This window comes from Pholis gunnellus, assembly GCF_910591455.1.
Source record: "Pholis gunnellus genome assembly, chromosome: 2".
Taxonomy (NCBI): domain Eukaryota; kingdom Metazoa; phylum Chordata; class Actinopteri; order Perciformes; family Pholidae; genus Pholis; species Pholis gunnellus.
In genome coordinates this window covers 24,769,187-24,788,811 of record NC_136536.1, presented here as the reverse complement: position 1 = coordinate 24,788,811, position 19,625 = coordinate 24,769,187, and the positions used below count along the sequence as shown (strand labels likewise).

At 41.2% G+C, this 19,625-nt stretch overlaps 1 protein-coding gene across 1 annotated transcript in view; it reads right to left on the bottom strand.

Annotated features, from left to right (window-relative positions):
- LOC306704725 (voltage-gated potassium channel subunit beta-2-like) overlaps positions 1 to 16,795 on the bottom strand; it is a gene marked incomplete at both ends in the record, with an annotated part of 55,166 nt that extends 38,371 nt beyond the window's left edge. Inside the window, 4 exons of the mRNA XM_079171221.1 lie at positions 3,053 to 3,090; positions 9,560 to 9,603; positions 11,546 to 11,886; positions 16,745 to 16,795. Of these exons, the coding sequence (XP_079027347.1) occupies positions 3,053 to 3,090; positions 9,560 to 9,603; positions 11,546 to 11,886; positions 16,745 to 16,795 (474 nt within the window). The remainder of the gene's footprint in view (positions 1 to 3,052; positions 3,091 to 9,559; positions 9,604 to 11,545; positions 11,887 to 16,744) is intronic.
- Between the last annotated feature and the right edge of the window lie 2,830 nt (positions 16,796 to 19,625).

Sequence of the window (19,625 nt, the reverse complement as noted above, 5' to 3'; positions counted from 1 at the left end):
GTTAAAAGTTTTAGGCACAGGCTTTATAGAGCGGGAGAACTAGCTCGGGAGAGTCTTGGTTTAGCTCAGGGAATAGTGAAACGCTCTTATGACCATCGCACTGAGTGTCGCATTTTTAATCCTGTAGACCAGGGGTGTCCAAACCTTTTGCAAAGAGGGCCAAATTTGATAAAGTGAAGATGCCCGGGGGCCAATAGTTCCTTCTGACATTTTTTTAACCACAAAAGTTACATGAAAATACACACTGTTATAAAACAATTTTCATTGTCACAATTACCTTTATTTTTCAAATGACAATGTAACCAAATACAAGCCATTCAGGCAGACATGAACAACTCTAAAAACACAATGCTGCCTTTCATTCAGTCAGATAACATTGAACAAACTGTATAGAATACCTTCAATTTCCATGAGTTAAATATCTTTGCCTCATGAACATTTTAAACAGGAGTTATAAGTAATGCAAAGTGGTCTGTTATCATTAAACTTTAAAGCAAGTGAATTTTGCCTTGGTCTTTTACAAGATCTTTCAGAAAGCAATAGCTTGTGTCACATCTACAGGTACATAACATCAACAGTTATAACACATATCTTATTCAAGAGTTTAATAACATAAGTGCCATAAGTCCAAGTGCATTAGTGTGCTTTAGGCTTTTCACTGTTAATAGTGACAGATGTTACCGTTCAAAACACTCAATTTCAGATTGATCAAGGGACAGATAACTTGCTGACACTAATGGGAAGGGTGATACTGAGATCTATATTTAAGTAAAGAGACCAGGTCTGGCTTGAGAGCAGTGGTTGAGATGCGTAAAATGTCACGCAAGTGGGAGTCACTCATCCTTGACCTCAATTGGTTCTTGTTAAAGTTCATGACTGAGAATGTTTGCTCACACAAATATGTGGAGCCGAATAAGCTCAGCATTTTCTTAGCGAATGACCGCATTTCTGGATACCTGCTTTTGTCCAGCTGCCGGTAAAAGTCAACAAGAGAACACTGCTGGTGTTTTCCGCGGCACTCATCGTCACACTGCAGCTCAATGAGCTCCAGCTGCAGCTGTGGAGGAGCATCATTATGGTCCACGGAGAAGGGAGAAGAGAACAGCAACATGTCCTTTTCAATAACTGCAAAGTCCCGAAAGCGTTTGTTAAATTCCACAGAAAGAGATGCGATAACATGGCCACTTCGTAGCTGGCTTTTGTTATGTTTTCCTTTGACTCAGAGGCCCGCGTGAAGAATCGCTGTTGTGATGCCAGAGCAGCTTGGAGTTGCTTCACTTTTTCAGCGCGGTCACTCCCTGTTAGCTTGTCGTACGTTGTAGCATGTTTAGTCTCGTAGTGTCTCTTTACGTTGAAATCCTTAAACAAGGCAACCGCCTCTTTACAAATTAGACAAACACAATTGCCTCGATTTTCAGTGAAGAAGTATTGTAATTCCCACCGCTCCTGAAAGCGGCGGCCCTCACTGTCAACTTTTCTCTTTTTTTTTGCGGTCGCCATGGCAGAAATGATTCGAGAAGGGTTCGCGGCACGGATGCAGAGCCAGATAGCATTAGAACGGTGCTGCCACCGTGTGGTCAAAGGAGGAATTACATCTTTACATTTGTACGATTTATTTATTCTGACAGAGCTAGCGAGCCATAACTAACACATTATAAGACCGAAGCTGCGGGCCGTATGAAATCTGACCGCGGGCCTGCTGTAGACCAAGTGTTGGCCTTACTCCCTATGGTTAGTTCATCATTCCAGGCAAAGTTCACTGGTCCGCATACAGTGCTGAAGCAAATCTCTGCGCTGAATTACGTAATTTCAACATCTCAACGTAGAATGCCAACTCAGCTTTGTCATGTTAACTTACTGAAGCCATATTATGAGCACACCTCTGAGCCACTTTCACTTGGTGTGGTTAATGCAGCTGATTCAGTTTTGGTATAGGGGACTGACAACGTAGGGGCAGATGCGTTGTCCGAGGCTCCCCAGCGATAAGCATGTTACTATATGTTCCTTTTCTTGGTTCTGCTCTTGTCCCTTCTTAACTGTTTAAAATGCTTCCAATGTGCACCGGTTGCTACAATGGGAACCTGGGGCAAGAGATGCTGGACTGTTAACATTTACATTACATTACAGTCATTTAGCAGACGCTTTTATCCAAACCGACTTACAATTCAGATTCTATCACATTTCTATACCGTAGGCACAGCTACGGGAGCAATGTTAACTTAAGGATATTTGGTAAAGTATATTGTGTTGTGGGTTTTCAGCCAATTTTTGGTATTTTTTTGATTGTTTTGCTAAAAAGTATTATATGAAAGTTATGTTTTGGTACTGGGATTCCCTACAGGACCCAGTTCTTGTGACTGGGTCCTGGGGGGGTGTGACGGTTCCCTATCTTGGTTACTTGTTTGTGTGTTCCTTTAAGCCAGCAGGTACCAGAGGTGGTGATCGCTAACTGGAGACACCTGAGCCCGGTGCTCCAGTATAAAGCTCCGCCTTCCTGGCAACCTGACGGCACTCTCCGATCACCCCATGAAGCAACGAGGATGGCCACCATTGTGAGATAGATGTCTTGTTATGTCTAATAAACTCTTTACTTTTGGTCAACCGTCTGCGTCTCCCTTACTAGTGTCAGGGTTTCAGAGCCAGGTCGTGACAGTGTCACTTTAAATTCGTTGACTGAAGTTTTGAGGAACGATTTTGCACCTCGTCAGTTAGGACCTGGGGGTTTGTTCTGGAATTGATGCACTGGCAACATTTATACTCTACCAAATGGATAAATGCAATCAGAATTTCAAAAAAAGACCAATATTGCACTCTGCTGCAAAACGTTATGGGCATGTTTGCAATGTAATATCATATACTCAAAATCCTTTGTGAATCAGACCAGGGGAGGTAGTTGTTCCAATGACTTTGTGGTGGTATCAACAGCCACAAAACAGCTACCATTGCGGTGTAATGCAGTCTTTGTATTCAAGATGTCGATGTAGGTTACTTGGTGAAACTATTCTGTCATTGTTACATCCTGTTAAACTTCAGCCTGGATTACATCTCCTACCTCATCCGTTATCTGGCCTCCAAAGGTGACCCACGTGCCTGCACAAAAATGAAAGGTAATGCTTTAGACTACAGCCTGCAACATACAACGTAATTACTCCATAATTACAATGTCATTTCTTTTACTCAGAGTATACCACTAGAGTAGCGTACCAATAACATATGTGGTACTGGGGAACAAGATATGAAGTTATGACATGAGGGGGAAACTATTCTGGATCTTACAAAGAATTTATACTGTAGTTATATTTTAACTACCGGGTGCCCATTTTATCTCTACAAGGTAAGTATGATTTACTGAGCAATAATCTGGACTTTTGGGACTAATTTAAAGATAATTTATAGTATTTTTTTAAACTACTGTACACATTCCATTACTATAACAGGGTCTAGTGTGACCATAAAACTGAGCAATAAAAAAAAAACTTCGGGGCTCATTGTTTTTTCATTATTTTTAATCAGTGTGGCTTTGTGACACAAAGCTGTGCCAAAGCACACTGACTATAATCCTGTGGGCTTAATAATAATAATAATAATAATAATAATAATAATAATAAAAAAGCCACACTGAACTAGAAAATGCATTTCCTGCTGAAAATGCGTTGGAATGCTGAAAGCTGAATGAATCGCAAAAACATTGCTGAAAATACAGAAATGGGAGACCACCTGTCTGAAAAATGTTGAAGGCCAAAAGGATTGAACTGCACTGCTGAAAACCCTAGTTGAAATGTCTAACTGGCAGACTTGGATGCTAAACTGTATTATTGAAAGAAGCTAAGATCTGAATTACAATGCGGGAAAAGCTTAAAGCTAAACGATTTTACTGTCAAAGTAATAGTAGTAAAAGTAGCAGTAGAAGTATTAGCAGGAGTAATAGCAGTAGTAGTGATCAGAGTAGTGTTTGAAATAACAGTAGTATGAGTAGAAGTAGTAGTAATATTAGTATTTGTAGTAGCAGTAATAACAGCAGTAGCAGTAGTAGTCGTAGTAGTGGTCATAGTAGTAGTTGTTGTAGTTGCAGTAATAGTAGTAGCAAAAGCAGTTGTAGTAGTAGAAGTGGTAGTTGTACATTAAATATTATTATTAGTAAAAGTATTAGTAGCATTAGAATAAGTAGTAGCAGTAGTGACATTTGTAGTAGTAGAAGTGGTAGGTGTAGTAGAATAAATTAGTAGAAGTATTAGTAGCATTAGAAGTATCAGTAGTCGTAGTAATAGCTGTAGTAGTGGTCGTAGTAGTTGAAATAACAGTAGCATTAGTAGTAGTAGTAGTAGTAAAAGCAGTATTTGAAGTAGCACTAAAAGCAGTAGTAATAGTACTATTAGTAGTAGTACTAATAGCTGTAGTAGTATTGGTAGTAGCATGAATAGCAGTAGTAGTAGTAGTAGTATAAAAACTAGAAGTAGTAGTAGTAGTAGTAGTAGTAGTAGTAGTAGTAGTAGTAGTAGTAGTAGTAGTAGTAGTTGTCACAGTATTAGTAAGAGCATTAAGTATTTCTGTCACAGCTCTGCCCCTGCTCTCCTGTCTCTTTATTTCTCACTCATCTATCAGCTCATTCAGTGCACCTGTCAGCCTCCCTCCTCATCAGCACAACTCCCCTCACCTGCCTCTATCTAGCCACTATATCAACTCCTGCCTGTCAGTCACTCCCTGCATTGCAATGTCTACCTGCCTGTTTTGTCTACCCGTCCATCCTGTTCCCCGGAGCCCCATTTTTGAGAGCCTGAATCCTGTTCCCCGGAGCTCCGTCTCCGAGAGTCTGAGTCCTGTTCCCCTCCTGATCCCCAGCCTCTAGAGTCCTGTTCCCCTCCTGATCCCCAGCCTCTAGAGTCCGGTTCCCCTCCTGAGCCCCAGCCTCCAGAGTTCGGTTCCCCTCCTGACCCCCAGCCTTTAGAGTTTGGTTCCCCTCCTGATCCCCAGTCTCTAGGGTTCTGTCACCCCGAGTCCGTCACTCCCAGTCCGGCTCCCCCGAGCTCCAGTCTCCCCAGTCCGGCTCCCCCGAGTCCCAGTCTCACCAGTCCGGCTCCCCCGAGCCCCAGTCTCCCCAGTCCGGCACCCCCGAGCTCCAGTCTCCCCAGTCCGGCTCCCCCGAGCTCCAGTCACCCCAGTCCGGCTCCCCCGAGCCCCAGTCTCCCCAGTCCAGCTCCCCTGAGCCCCAGTCCGAGCCCCAGTCTCACCAGTCCGGCTCCCCTGAGCCCCAGTCCGGCATCCCCGAGATCCCGTCCGGCCGCCCTCCTACCCGTCCCCCGGAGCCCTGTGGCCAGTTGGATCCAGCCGTCACTCCCTCCACCCACCCAGCTGTGGACTCTGAATCTCGGCCTCGGAGGACTTCTTCCCCACCGTGCTCCCTTGGGAGGAGTTTGTTTTGTTTTTTGGGACTTCTGGAGCCGTCCCTTGGGGGGGGGGGGGGTTCTGTCACAGCTCTGCCCCTTCTCTCCTGTCTCACTCACCTATCAGTTCATTCAGTGCACCTGTCAGCCTCCCTCCTCATCAGCACAACTCTCCTCACCTGCCTCTATATAAACTCCTGCCTCTCAGTCACTCCTTGCCAGATCATTGCCATGTCTACCCACCCGTTTGGCTCGTCCTGTTCCCGGTTTCCCAGTCTGCCTGCCCTGCTGGATTTTCCCCCTCGTCTCTCGTCTTGTCCTTGGATTCCCTGTTGTGTTCCGGTAAAGATTTCTGTTTTGTTCGTATCTCATTAAAACCAGTTTCTCACTGCATCTGACTGTCTGCTTTGAGTCCTCCACCACACCCCGTGAAAATTTTAAAAAAAATTATTCTGAGCTTAATGTTTAAATACAGTTAATCCATGGGGCTTTTATCTTGAAAGGGTGGGGCTGGGTGTGGGAGAGAGGAGAGGAGACAGAATGTTTGAAACACACAGGGGTTATTAAATAGCAGGCTTCATCACAAACATCCCAGTTAGAATTCACTCTGTGGGGCTTTTATTTTGAAATGGGGAGGGGGTGTGAAAGGGGAAAGGTCCTCAAAAAAATCTCTTAAGACCTGAATAACTGTGAGTGAGGCAGACAGTTAGATGGACTGAGTGAGATAGACAGAGCGAGAGCGTGCATGTGTGTCACTGGTTGCCATGGTGAGGACGCACCTGGGCCCTATTCCTCGTACGTGGCTAAGTGAGTTAGCCGGATAATTTCCAGGATGAGATTACATAAGTGAGGCTTTTCGGTTCCTCGAAGCAAGTTTGGAAAAATCACCATAGCAACACATCCATAAGCCTGAACCTGCTCCAGAGCAGGCTTGAGCTAGATCCGCTGGATAAGCTGCCACTCCCCCGGGGAAAAGTGTCAGCTCCCTTCCTCAGAGATCCATCGATGAGGAAGCGATATTAGTCAGATTAGCATTTTATAGGGATGGAGTTCTTCGAGATCGCCAAGATCCGTTATCACACCATGATGACTTCCTGTACGAGCGCTATCGATTCTGCCGACAAGGAATCATTTATTTAAAGACCTTCCCAAGCCGTACATTGAACACCACACGCCATCTACTGTCTCACAGACTGTATCACAGCCTCGTGCTGTTTTGCGAGTGGTTCATGTTTGTACAGTGTCTGTGATGCAGAGAACATCGGGAAAGCCGCTGCATGCCGTGCTGTTCATGAAGTTTATTTGGCGATTAAGAAACTTATGGATGTGTTCATTACATTACCATGGCACATGTTGTATCGACTCACCATTCTGAATAATGTTTGTGTGCTTAGTGTTTACTTGCTCCCGTGTCCTCTTGATGGCTGGTTGAACTACATGATGGTTGAAAGCACTCATAATGATATGACAGTATTATTAGTACACCATAGATATCATTATTGTAGAACATGATTAAGGTGGACTCATGATAAGAATAGAGAGAATTACACACAATTTATTTTTACTGCTTATTATGAATAATACACACACACTGATCCGCCCATACACATTCACACACGCATATTCAAACTCCTATTCTATATGGTAATCTACACATACATGTATATACACACATATATATATATATAGTACATGATACATACGTGCATACACCTACATATATCCTCATAAGTATATATTAATTCGTATCAGTTAGATACTCTTTGGGCTTGTTTTTATCTACTTATTCTGAAAGAGTTGATATAATTATTTTCGCTATAGATCTCATTGGATGATGCGTTCCATTAAGCCTACTGCCAGCAGCACATTTAAAGAAATATCATCTGATTGATTGAGGTGATGAGGCACTTAAAATGAACCGATACATTTTCCCAACACTTGCGCATTTAATGACGTCTGCGATATTTTGCCATGCTTCTCGTCTAGCCCTCACAGCGTTAGATTTCGCCATGATTATGGTCTTGAATTCCGATCATCTCCTGCTCGTCAGTGGAGTAAAAAGAGGCTCTTTCTTTGCGTTTATTTGCCATTGTACTGTTAGAAAATCATGGTTTCGGTGATCGACGCTTCCCCCTTTTGAAGTAGGATGGACACGCGCAACGATCCTGTTGTCTGACATCTGGTTCGAATTAACGAGACTGTTTGAGCGCGGATCAGCCTTTGAGGAACCGAGATAGCCTGATGTCAATCATCGAGTTAATTTAAGCTGGATAATAGGACATTTGATCGACTTAGTTCAACCACGTACGAGGAATAGGGCCCTGGTTGGAGAGTCTGTGTGTCTGTTTATCAACATCACTAATTAGCTCAATCACAAACACCTGTGTGCCTGCAGCCTTTACATGGAGATAAAACTGTGAAACACCTGTCAAACAAATCCTCAAAACCCCCATAACTGTAGCTCCTATTGCGCCGATATTAGAACTGCAGAGGAAGGATGACTTTAAGAACAGATCATGTGAACATTGTGTCTGTAGTGTAAAATATGTGGCTTCACCAGCGATCTAGAAATGGGGTTCTGTGGAAGATGTTCTTGAAGTAAGATTTAACATTGGTCTCTATGGAGCAGATAGTTGGTTTTCCTCTCAATTAAAGGCTGTTGTGCGAAATGTGTAAATCTGTTGGATTCCATAGTCATTTCTCTAGACCAGCACACGATTAGCTAATTTTTTACCAAAAAAGAAAGCATGAAGACTGAAAATTGTGGAGTCAACGGCAAAAGACAAATATTTTTTTCCAAAGAATCTCAAGCTCCTCTTCACTCTAGCGATGATACCACGCACTCTGAGCTGCGCAATACACATTATAAAGTCAGAAAAGGACTGACAATAAATTTAAATGTGACAGGTTAAAAAGTGCAACAGATATCAAAAGGATTATAACATACAATAACTCAACATTTTAAAATGTAAATGGTCTCTGTAGCTGAAAGTATGAGGAAGAAGAAGGCTTTGAAAGTTGAAGTTTAAGAGTATTTGAAGATTTTCTCCAGAGATCCCATTCAAAAATAAATTGCAAAAAGCTTAATAATTCAAAAATGTTAAAGATTAGAAATATGAACATACATAGCACACATGAGCTGAACATTTTGATATTTGAACGGTTTCTGTAGCTTAAAAAAATGAAGAGTTTCAACGAAAAGGGGGACGAAAGAAATAGTTGATGAATAAAGATTTGAAGAACAATACTTCGAATGCTTAAAAGCATTCCAACAATAAAGAGAAACAGGATAAAAGCATTCCAACAATAAAGATTTGAAGAATAGTTGGAATGCTTAACAATAATACAATTTTATTACTTCAGAGTGGCTCGATAACGCCCCCTACAAAATTTCGACAAAGCAGCCCTCGCAATAAGTTTCACCTAGATGTATAAAATTTGGTAAGCAGATGTATCACATGTAGACTTTTTTTTTTTTTTTAAGTCTTCGGGGGTCTATATCCTAAACCCAACCGGAAGTCAGACATTTTGAATTTTGTATGAATTTCTTGTGTTTTCTTTACATTTCCAGGTGCTGTACTTTAACGAACTCCTAGGGAATTAATCCGATCAACTTAGAATTTGGTCAGAACAATCTAAAGACCTTAGTGATTAAAAGTTACTAAAAGCTTGAGGTTTCATCTAACGACATGGATGTGGTGTGGCAACCATTTGACATGGTTCTCCATCATCCATCAAGCTGTTGTAACTCGACTGTACTTAGTCATCAAGCATGTCAAGTTTGGGACAGGTTTGACAGAGTTGAGCATTAGAATGTTCAACAAAGATTAATAAAAGTGTAATTAATGTTTGTTGAACATTTGTATTGCATAGACTGAGTGAGTAGTTGAAATACAAAATTGCGAGAACCTGTAGGTCTTCATCAACGGTCACATAGATTCAATCTGTAAAAGATCTACAAAAAAAGCAAACCGTTGAATTTTTTAATCTCAACTAAAACTCTTGAAATGTTACAAATAATCTATAAAGTTTTTGTAGATTCACTATCCAAATAGTGTTCCAAGAGCATTTTGAACCTTTTATGTTCTACTCATATGGTAGAATTGACAATAAAGTAAACTTCTACTTTGATAGGCTAATTGTCATTGTAGATGGGCATGCAGGTTTATGCCACTCACCTAATCCAAGACAGGACACCCTCAGCCCCGATTTGCCCAGATTTCTGTTAACAAAAAGAATCACAATCCAGTGAGAACAGCAAATCATATAGCATCACATTATCAATTAGGTGCAGTAAAGGGGAAATCCAGCAAATGTCACGGGAATGCAAGGACTAGGACTCAATTGCAAGACCACAGGAGACAGTCTGGAAAACAGTCTTTATTTATCAAAGATGATAACAGGACAGGAAAGGCTGTGTGGAGCCCACGGTCCGACACAGCGTGCAGGCCGGATCGACGGCGTGGTACCCGTGGTCCGACACCGGAGAGCAGACAGTGACGGTGTGAGGTCCCGTGGCTCGACACCGAAGGACTCGGGGGATTCCCGGATCGGCGGACACCAGAGGACAGGCAGATTGACGGTGTGAGTCCCGTGGCTCGACACCGGAGGACACGGGGGATTCCCAGATCGGCGGACACCGGAGGACAGGCAGAGCGTCGGCGTGAAGTCCCGTTGGAACACAACAGGGGTACGGGGGATTCCCGGACTGGCAGACGCTCGAGACAGCAGGCGATACGGGGTTGAAACGGGTGAAAGACGGTATGAACTGACAACCCCAGACTGCAGGACCAGGGTTATTATAGTGGCAGGGGAAGGATTAGTGGAATTAAAGTCTGGTGTGTCAGCCTGCGAGAGGTAATTGGCTGGAGTGTCCGCAGCCGTGAACCAGTCACGGGTGTGGCCATGGGAGTGACTGGAGGCAGAGGAAAATCCCAGAGCACATGGCACAACACAACAAACAGGGAAATGACAGCCACATGAGGAGAGGCAATTGTGGGGGGAAACAGAGGTTAACACACACCAGGTCCAACAGGGATCCTGACAGCAAATGGCTCTATAGCCCCTACTGCTGTCTCCTGCTGTGCAATGAAATGCACTTGCCGGCCATCATATCATAATTGGCTGGGATTTTAATACATCTGCAATTTTGTACATCATATTGCACACATGCTTATATTTCTAGAGCTGAAGCAGACCATTGTTTTCATTGTTAATTAAACCTTTAATAGTTTTAAAATGTTCAATTGACTGTCTGCTCTGTAAATTAAGGACCAAACAACAGAACAAACCTTTTCACAATTCCACAAATATTGTGAAATTGTGGTTGGTCCTATGTATACATAATTATGGGAAAACATGGTCCACTTTGAAAGAAGAAACCTGCACGGTTACCCGGCTTTCCCCGGCCTGCAGACCAGCAAAGGATGAGGAGGGGGGGGGGGGGGCGAGAGGAGAACAGCTGTCTAGCGGGTAAGACAGGTGGAAGTGTCTTTAAAGCCCCAGTCCATGTGGTGAGAGACGAGGTGTTTAGTTAAAAACACCTACAGCCTCTCGTTCTCCACAGCACTAACAATAACACCTGAGAACAACAAGCTTCAAGGTGATTGGCGGGTCAATCCTCTCTGTGATATATGCTTCAGCCTTCACTTCATCCACAGCAAATACTTTACCTTTTGCTAAGAGATTAGATATAGACCTATAGTTTTTGAGAAGGGATGATCACGTTCAGTTTTTTTCAAGATAGACTGAACCACTTCAAATAAGCTGGGATACAAACATATTTCATATCTTTATAATCAAAACAAGGCATGGACCAATAGACCCACGTACATTTTTAAACATAGAATGGGATATAATATCAAAAAGGCTTGAGTAAGGTTTTATACTTCCCATCAGATCAATGAGATTTTGCAGGGAAATAGGAGAGAAGCTTAAACAGCAATTGCTGGTTGTTTTAATTGCAGAAAAGGGCTTATAAGTATGAACTTTTAGATTGCATATTCGTCTTTTAGGAGGAAGTTGCCATCAGGTGTCAGATGCTGTGTTTGTTGCTGTGCAAGCAGATGAAATGGTAGATATATCATGAAAAATGAGGCGTAACTTTTTGTGAGATGTCATAAGAACCATTGTATGAGGATACGTTTAATAAATATTCATCTTACCTGTATATCATGCCAGTGGAATAAGCCACGCTGTCCCTGAGTGAAACATGGTTCATTCTAAGAAAATCTTCCAGATTTTTTAGCTGAGCAGCTGCACGAACCTCTTTCAGCCGCTGAAACTCTGCTAACTGGCTACTGCGCTGCTGCTTTTCTTCCTGCTCCAGTGCTTGTTCTGACAAGAAACAGCCAAGGCCACTGTGCACACTCTCACTCATGGATGACAGGGACAGTATCTTGCCTCCAGATACACTATTCCCACTGCTGACGCTACTGCTTCGACATATGCCACTGCTGTCCCGACTCCCAGGGGGCACCCCTCCACTGCCTCCAGGCTTGGGCATCTAGAAGTTGATGACAAAACACATTCTGGTGTCACAATTTGGTGTTATAATATCACCTGTTTCTCTGTTGATCTGAGTGCTTCGGTCAATCATCAGGACAATCCTAACACAACTCAACCCTTCCCACTGCCATGTGCCAAATGGCTTGTAATCACACCTGTGTTTCATGGTGTCTGCTCTGTCTCTACATTATTAAAGTGCAAACACTGAATAATATAGGTGTGTGAAGTACGTGAAGCTTTCCTGTTAGTGTGGATGAAAAGATGAACATGTTCACAATGCTGTTTAAAACAGTGCAAGATCTATGCTAACATTTATTATCGTTCATGTGTGAATCAACGATACAGCTCTCCAACAGTCTGAGTTGACCAAAATTGATTTTCAAAATCTTTTACACATTTTCAATAGCCGTGGACTGTCATCTTTTATCAGAGGGGCCAAATCCCAATGTCCCCCCTTACGGACTCAGGTACTTTGAGGCGCGCTCCCGCGAAGTCCGTGATGGTTTAGGGATGTCCCACTGTCAAATCGTCAAGTGTTTGAGGGCTCTCTCGCAGACATTTTGAGCCCTTTATGAACCCTTTCCGTAAGTCAGCATGACTTAGACTTAGGGAATTACCCACAAATCATTGCAATATGACGTTAAACACGGGGTAACCAGTGGACGTATGGAGACATAAAAAAAAGGTAAACAAAGAGGACGGATCATGTGTGTTCAGCCTGTCATAATAAATGTACTCAGAAACTTAAAGATGGAACAAAAAATAAACATGAAATCAGAAGATATTTATTTATTTATTTATTCATCAAATATTTGATTTTGTCATTGAAGCTGTTTTGACAAAAATGAGTAAATAGATTATATAAAATTACCTCTCATCTTGTGAGGAAGAGCCTGGAAGACGTTCAAATGAGGGAGTACAAAGTATAAAATAAATACCTACAATTATACATCATATTTTTTGTTGTTTTCATGGTAACGAGATATGTTGCAGCAAAGTGCTGTCCCATTCCTATTTCCACCATCTCAAGCCCTCACAGTCTCTCACACTCAACCACTTACCAGGTGACGTCAATTAAGTCCTTGAGGGTTCAGGGCTTAGGGTTTAGGGGGGGACATTGGGATTTGGCCACTGACTTCTCTCCACACACACCAATTTCTCTTCTTCTCCACTGCCACCTCAAAACATAGTTTCCCGTGACTGCTCCCCCTACTGGCCCCACCTGTTATTAACCCCCTCAGTCGCAGTTCTCCTCATTCAGACTAGTGTGATAGACAGGCTTCCCCAACCACAACACACTCACAAAGACATAAACAAAAACAACTTCTCTTATATCCGTACCAATTATGTTCATATCGGCTCCCAGCGCAAGTTTATCATTTACAACCCCACTTCTGTCAACTTCATCTTGTCTCTGTAAACTCAGCAATGGTGCTTAGCGTTTAACTGTCTGACTGGAAACATGAAAGTTCAGTTCTGTATTATTCATGCTATTTCCATATTTTTTCTTGACATATGTTATAGACCCAAGAATGTTGATGTTTATGCAGTTTAAGTTTATTTTTATTATTTCAATTTTTTTTAGGGAACACATAACACGTAGAGACTATGGCTTATCTAAATTTCATCAGTTACAATATAAGAGGAATTATCAACCCAATTAAAAGAAAAAAATTCTAGGGCAATTAACAAAACTGCAGTGTTCTGTAGCCCTAATTCAAATGTATCTGAATTAGAACATTTAGCTGTCCTGTTTAGTAAATCTGTGTACTACATTACAGTCATTTAGCAGACGCTTTTATCCAAAGCGACTTACAATTCAGATTATATCACAATTCTACACCGTAGGCACAGCTATAGGAGCAATTTTGGGGTTAAGTGTCTTGCTCAAGGACACATTGACATGCGACTAGTGGAGACTGAACCGGGGATTGAACTGCCAATCCTCTGATTGAAAGATGGCCCTGCTATCTACTTCGCCACAAACTTTTCAAGATGGGGAGGGCCTTTATGTTATGGTGATTGGAACTATTGGGGGCATAAAGATAACCATCTTAAATGTGTATGCCCCAAATGATGATTATACTTATAGGACGAGACTTTAATTGTATATTCAATACCAAATTACCTACCTGCAATAATCAGACCCCAGTCTAAGTTGTCTAAGGATTTATCAGGTATGATGAATGAGTTAGGTCTAGTGGATGTCTGGCGACATCGTCACCTTGGGGAGAGAGACTTCACATTCATGTCCCAAGTACATAGAAGTTACTTGAGGATAGACTATGTTTGCATGTCAAAGAGAGACCACATAGATTAAAGGAAAGCACAATTGAACAAATCACAATTACCTACTACGGTCCAATTGTTATGAAAATTAATTTAGGTCTAGAGAATCATTTTAGGTACTGGAGGATCAATGTTTCATTCTTTGCAGACACTGAAATTAAACAAGAAATACAGTTGTCTTGATTTGTGTTCAGTGAAACAGCAACGGAAAAAAATAAATAAAAATAAAGTAAAAAAAACAAGAAATACAATCAGATCTATCTGAGTACTTTGCCATTAAGGATGACGGTGATGTTTCTCCTTCAACGGTATGGGACGCTGGTAGGGCCTCGATGAGTGGGAAGATTATTTCTATAGCATGTAGAATAAAGAAATAAAGGCTTGCAAAACAACAATAATTGGAACTTGAAAGAAAAAGAATAGTGAGAGAACATAACAAACATAGGAAAGCTAAAGGAAGTTAGACTACAGTTGGACGAGGCATTAACATATATGGCAGAAGGAGCTCTTAGGTATATCAATACAAAATACTACAAAATGGGAAATAAAGCCAGCAGGTTTCTGGCTTTTCATTTTGGAAAAAAACAATGCAATCGCACAATTACTAAAATTAGACACCCTGAATCTAACCGTGTTGAGACTCACCCTAGGGAAATATCAGATCATTTTGCAAAATATTACAAAGAAATATAAGGGTCAAGAACAAAAATCTAAAAAAGAGAAAATAAATGAGTTTTTGAAACCCCTCAAAATGACCAAAATGTAAAGCGATGAAGCAACCAAATTAGTAGATCCCATCACACAAGACAAAATTAAAGAAACCGCTGCTAAAAAATAAAACAAATCACAGGAAACAGACGGGTTTGCTGGAGAATATGACAAAGCCTTTGTGAATGACCTCACTCCTATAATATGCCAAGTATATAACTATATATTAAAATCAGGAGACCCCCCCCAAAATGATGGTACGAAGCCATCATTACAGTCCTACATAAAGAAGGAAAAGACCCCTTACAATGTACTAGCTACTGCCCAATAAGTTTACACTGTAAAATGTAGTAAGTTGACTTTACTTACAACATTTCTAAGTAAACTAGTTCATTCATTTTAAATTGCTAAAGCTGAAAATAACTGAGTTTAGGCAACTCATGTAATTGCAGTAAACTTTAGTATAGTTAACTCAAAATTATTAATTAGGTTAACTATAAAATATTAATACATACAACTTAAAGATCTGAGTTATATTAAGTAAGCAGTACTAATAAGAAAAAGTTATCCTTACAAGTCCAAGCATTCTCATGACGAGGAAATTATCAGGAAACCAATTGCCTTAAAATTATCAGGTAAGCTGAATTACAAACTGTAAGCTGTTGAAACAAAGATATATATCATAATTTCATTAATAACATTTAATTTAAGAAAGGGCATCCATAAAGGCATCCTTCATTTTATATCCAACTAAAATGTAATTCCCTCAGCCACCAGAAACTTTGGTTTGCAAGCTCTTTTCCCAGCTTGTCTACCTCAGGTCTGGAGCACTGACAGAGGAATGCTGCAGTCACATGAGCGCAAAAAAATATTCCGCCTCTCACAAACCGAAAGAATAAGATCTGAATCTGAAAAATATAACACCTACAATATCAAAATATATATGAAAGTGAAAAATTAAAATAAATATTTTATTCAAAACAATTCCAGAACTGAATCAAAGTTATATTTGACCCCAAAAAACTTTTCCTTCACTTATTTTGAATTTGATTACATTGTTGTATAAGACCAAAATTTTAAGTTTCAGTTTCAATTTTTTTTTTCAAATGATCAAAACTATTGACCTGGATTTGGCTCCATATGCTTGTCGATACTAAGGTGTCCATAGCAACGGATAGCATCGTAGGTACCATTATTTGCATCTCCCCAGCAACCCTAACTTGGACTGAGTTCCAGTATCCCTGTATGTGGGACTACAAAAATACCTTTTAATATGCTAGGTAAAAAAATATACTGCCTTCACTTTTACTCTAAGGTTTGGTTGGCTGAATCATGGAGAAGTGTATTGAGTACTGGGGTGTCAAATATTACCTAATTTTCCCCAAAACACAAGTCAAAAACTAGTGGTGTTTAGTCATCCTTCATCTCTGCTTTTAAGAAAGAATATTAAAAGTCTAAAAGAGGTGCTGTTTATCTGAAAGCACTGCAATAATTGCTAAGATTATAAACCCACACATTACAAATACAGAGTAGAATGTCTGCTCTCTCCATTTTCCTAACCTGCAAGAGGACATGTATGAGAAAATCCCCAACCACTCAATAATTTAAGTCGCTCTTTCCACATCCTGATGGCAAATATGGGAACATATCACTGAGCTGCATCTGACTGAGCTGAAGAACAGCTGTGTCTCAAGAAAGAGAAGAAGAAGAAACCAGATGTCTTACTATTTTGGGCCACCAGGATCTTCCCCTTTTTCGCGGTTCCATATAGTACTCCAGACATAGGCAGCATATCCATGCAAAATCAATCCTTTTATCCCAATATCAATCATCCATCATAAACACTATTAGCTACTCACCCGTGTGGTGGGCATTCTGCCGATGTAGGGATTCTGGACTACACTGCTCATGATAAAGCTTTGTGTCAGATTAAGTAGTATGTGTTTTACTCTGCCTAATGCCTAGCAGAGCAGCTTCTGGAGTGCTATCAAAGTAGTTGGTGGAGGAGCTAATATGGTTTTCCACTCCCTCCAACTTGGTCACACGGCACACAAAGAGCCCTATCAGCAACCCTCCCTACACTGCAGAGGCCAGACAATAATTTCACAACTAAATTATTTATCTTGGCACTAAAAGTAGCATCTGCCCTAACAGCTTGTGATTGTCTGTAAATGCAGAAAGCACGCTAAAAGCATTTTGCTTGCTCCAACTCATCAGTCTTGCAGACTGTGTATTTCAGGGGGAAGCGAGAGAAAAGTAACCCATGGCGTCTTATCTTATTTTGCACATGCATCTCTATTTTATGTATTGCCTTCATGATAGATATTCTCACATCTTCTTAATTTGTCAGATGGGGGGGAATAACACTGGATTTCTGATTTTGTATTTATTCTTTAAATAATTGAATCTGACAGGCACTTTGTGCTTAAGCTTGAAAAGTGCTATGAAATACAATTATTATTAGTTCACTAGTTGGCTACTTTCTTATGTTAAAAAAAGAGTAGTAAAACAATGGCTTGAAAACGATCACTTCGGGCTCCGAAGTGATCAGAGGCAAAGTGGTTCCAGGGGAGTGGCTAGAGCAAAAGAGATTCATTGAGCCTATATGAATTGCCAAGAAAAGTGTTCAGCCGGAAAGGTGAAGGAGGCCTTTTGGGCTTGGCCCAAGGGTGTCCGGAAACAGCAGACAGGTGGCCAGAAGGGCTGCAGCTGGGGCGGTTTTTCTAAAGCAAAAAACAAATCTCATTCTTAATCTGCATTCATCGTCCATGCAGATGTCATGTCACAATACAGAGGAGGGGAAGAACACCCAGTGACCTATATTAGCTGTAAGTTGTTAAAACATGAAAGGAATTATTCAACCGTAGAGAAGGAATGTCAGGCAATTAAATAGGTTTTAACCAAGTTGCAGTATAACCTCCATGTTAGAAAATTCACCCTGGCAACAGAACATGCACCGCTAAGATGGATGTCTCTACCCCCCAGTAGAGTGGAACAGCTCCACTTTGAGAGAAGGCTTAAGTTCAGAGACCCCAGATGGGAGAAATGCTTCCCCTTGCCAGAGTACTGATAATTGACCATCATTGAGAACAAAATTGAACAAATTTGGCACTGACAACAGCCGGATTTCTGTAAAATAGTGAAAGTATATAGAAATAGCCAAGTCCAAGATGCACAATTGCAGAAATTATAAAGAGAACTACAAAATAACAATGCACCTTTATTGATCACCAAAGGGGAAATTAAGGTGTTACAACAGCTCAAGGACCGAATAAGTACAGATAGATCAAGATAGATCTTATATTTAGGGCCCGAGCACCGACGTAGCCTTGCGTAGCAATGCATTCTTTGCCATGAAAAACGAACATGCTCCAACCAGAACCAAACATGGCACAAACATTTAAAATTGTGCATGTAGTTATTTAATGTGATTTTAATGCTTCAGAGTGGAAAGTCGGCTTAATAGTGCTCCCTACAAAATTTCGCTGATGCAGCCCTCGCAGTACGATTGACCTAGACATATGAAATTTAGTAGGTACATGTATCACATAGAGACTAAATAAAAAGTCTCTTGGGAGCATACTCTAAAATTTGTGAATTTCTAGTGTCGTTTTTGGCATTTCTAAGCGCTGTACTTTAACGAACTCGTCCTAGGGAATTAATAAGATCAACTTCAAATTTGGTCAGTTCAGTCTAAAGACCTTTGTGATGGAAAGCTACTCAAAGATTGTTATTTCGTGAAAGGCCGTTGCCGTGGCGATGCATTCTTCGCCATGAAAAACGAAGATGTTCTTGAGGGGCTAAACATGCTCCAACCAGAACCAAACATGGCACACACATTTAAAATCATACATGTAGTTATCTGATGTGATTTTAATGCTTCAGAGTGGGAAGTCGGCTCAATAGCGTCCCCTACAAAATGTCGGCGATGCAGCCCTCGCAGTACGTTTGACCTAGATGTATGAAATTTGATAGGAACATGTATCACATGAAGACTCCTTGACCCATGCTCTAAACCCAAGTCAGCCATTTTGAATTTTTTATGAATTTCTAGTATCGTTTTTGTCATTTCGAGTCGCTGCACCTTAACTCACAATATGCCCCAGGAACTGCACAGATGGTCGCATAAAGTGGCACTTCTTTGGAACTAGCTTCAGGTTGTGCGATTTTAGCTTTTCAAACACCATTTCCAGCCTCTGCAAAGCTAACTGTTCATTGGGAGCAGAGACCAGGCTCAAGAAGTTTTGATCACCGAAGATGGCCATCATCATCCTTATGAACGTGGCTGGGCTGTTGCATAGTCCCTGTGGAAGCCTGTTGTACTCGTACAGTCCAAAAGGAGACGTGAATGCGGCGAACTTCTTATCCTCCTCATGGACCTCCACATTGTAGTATCCAGAGGTCAAGTCCATGGTTGAGAAGAAAGCGTTCCCCCCAAGAGCAGCCAAAGCATCTGCCTGGTGTGGCAAGGGATGTGCATCCTTCACAGTGCGTGCGTTCAGCCAACGAAAGTCAAGAACAAGCGGTGACGCGTACTCACTTGTAGACTTCCTTATGATCTCTTGTTCCTCCATTTCATTTAAAGCCATTCTCAAATTCTCATAGTGTGAAGGAGACAGACAACGATAAGGCAGTCTGAAGGGTGTGCTATCACTCAGTAGAATCCAGTGGACAAAATCTTTGGCCTTTCCACAGTCCAAACTGTGACGGGAAAAGATAGACTCATATTTGGCCAACAGA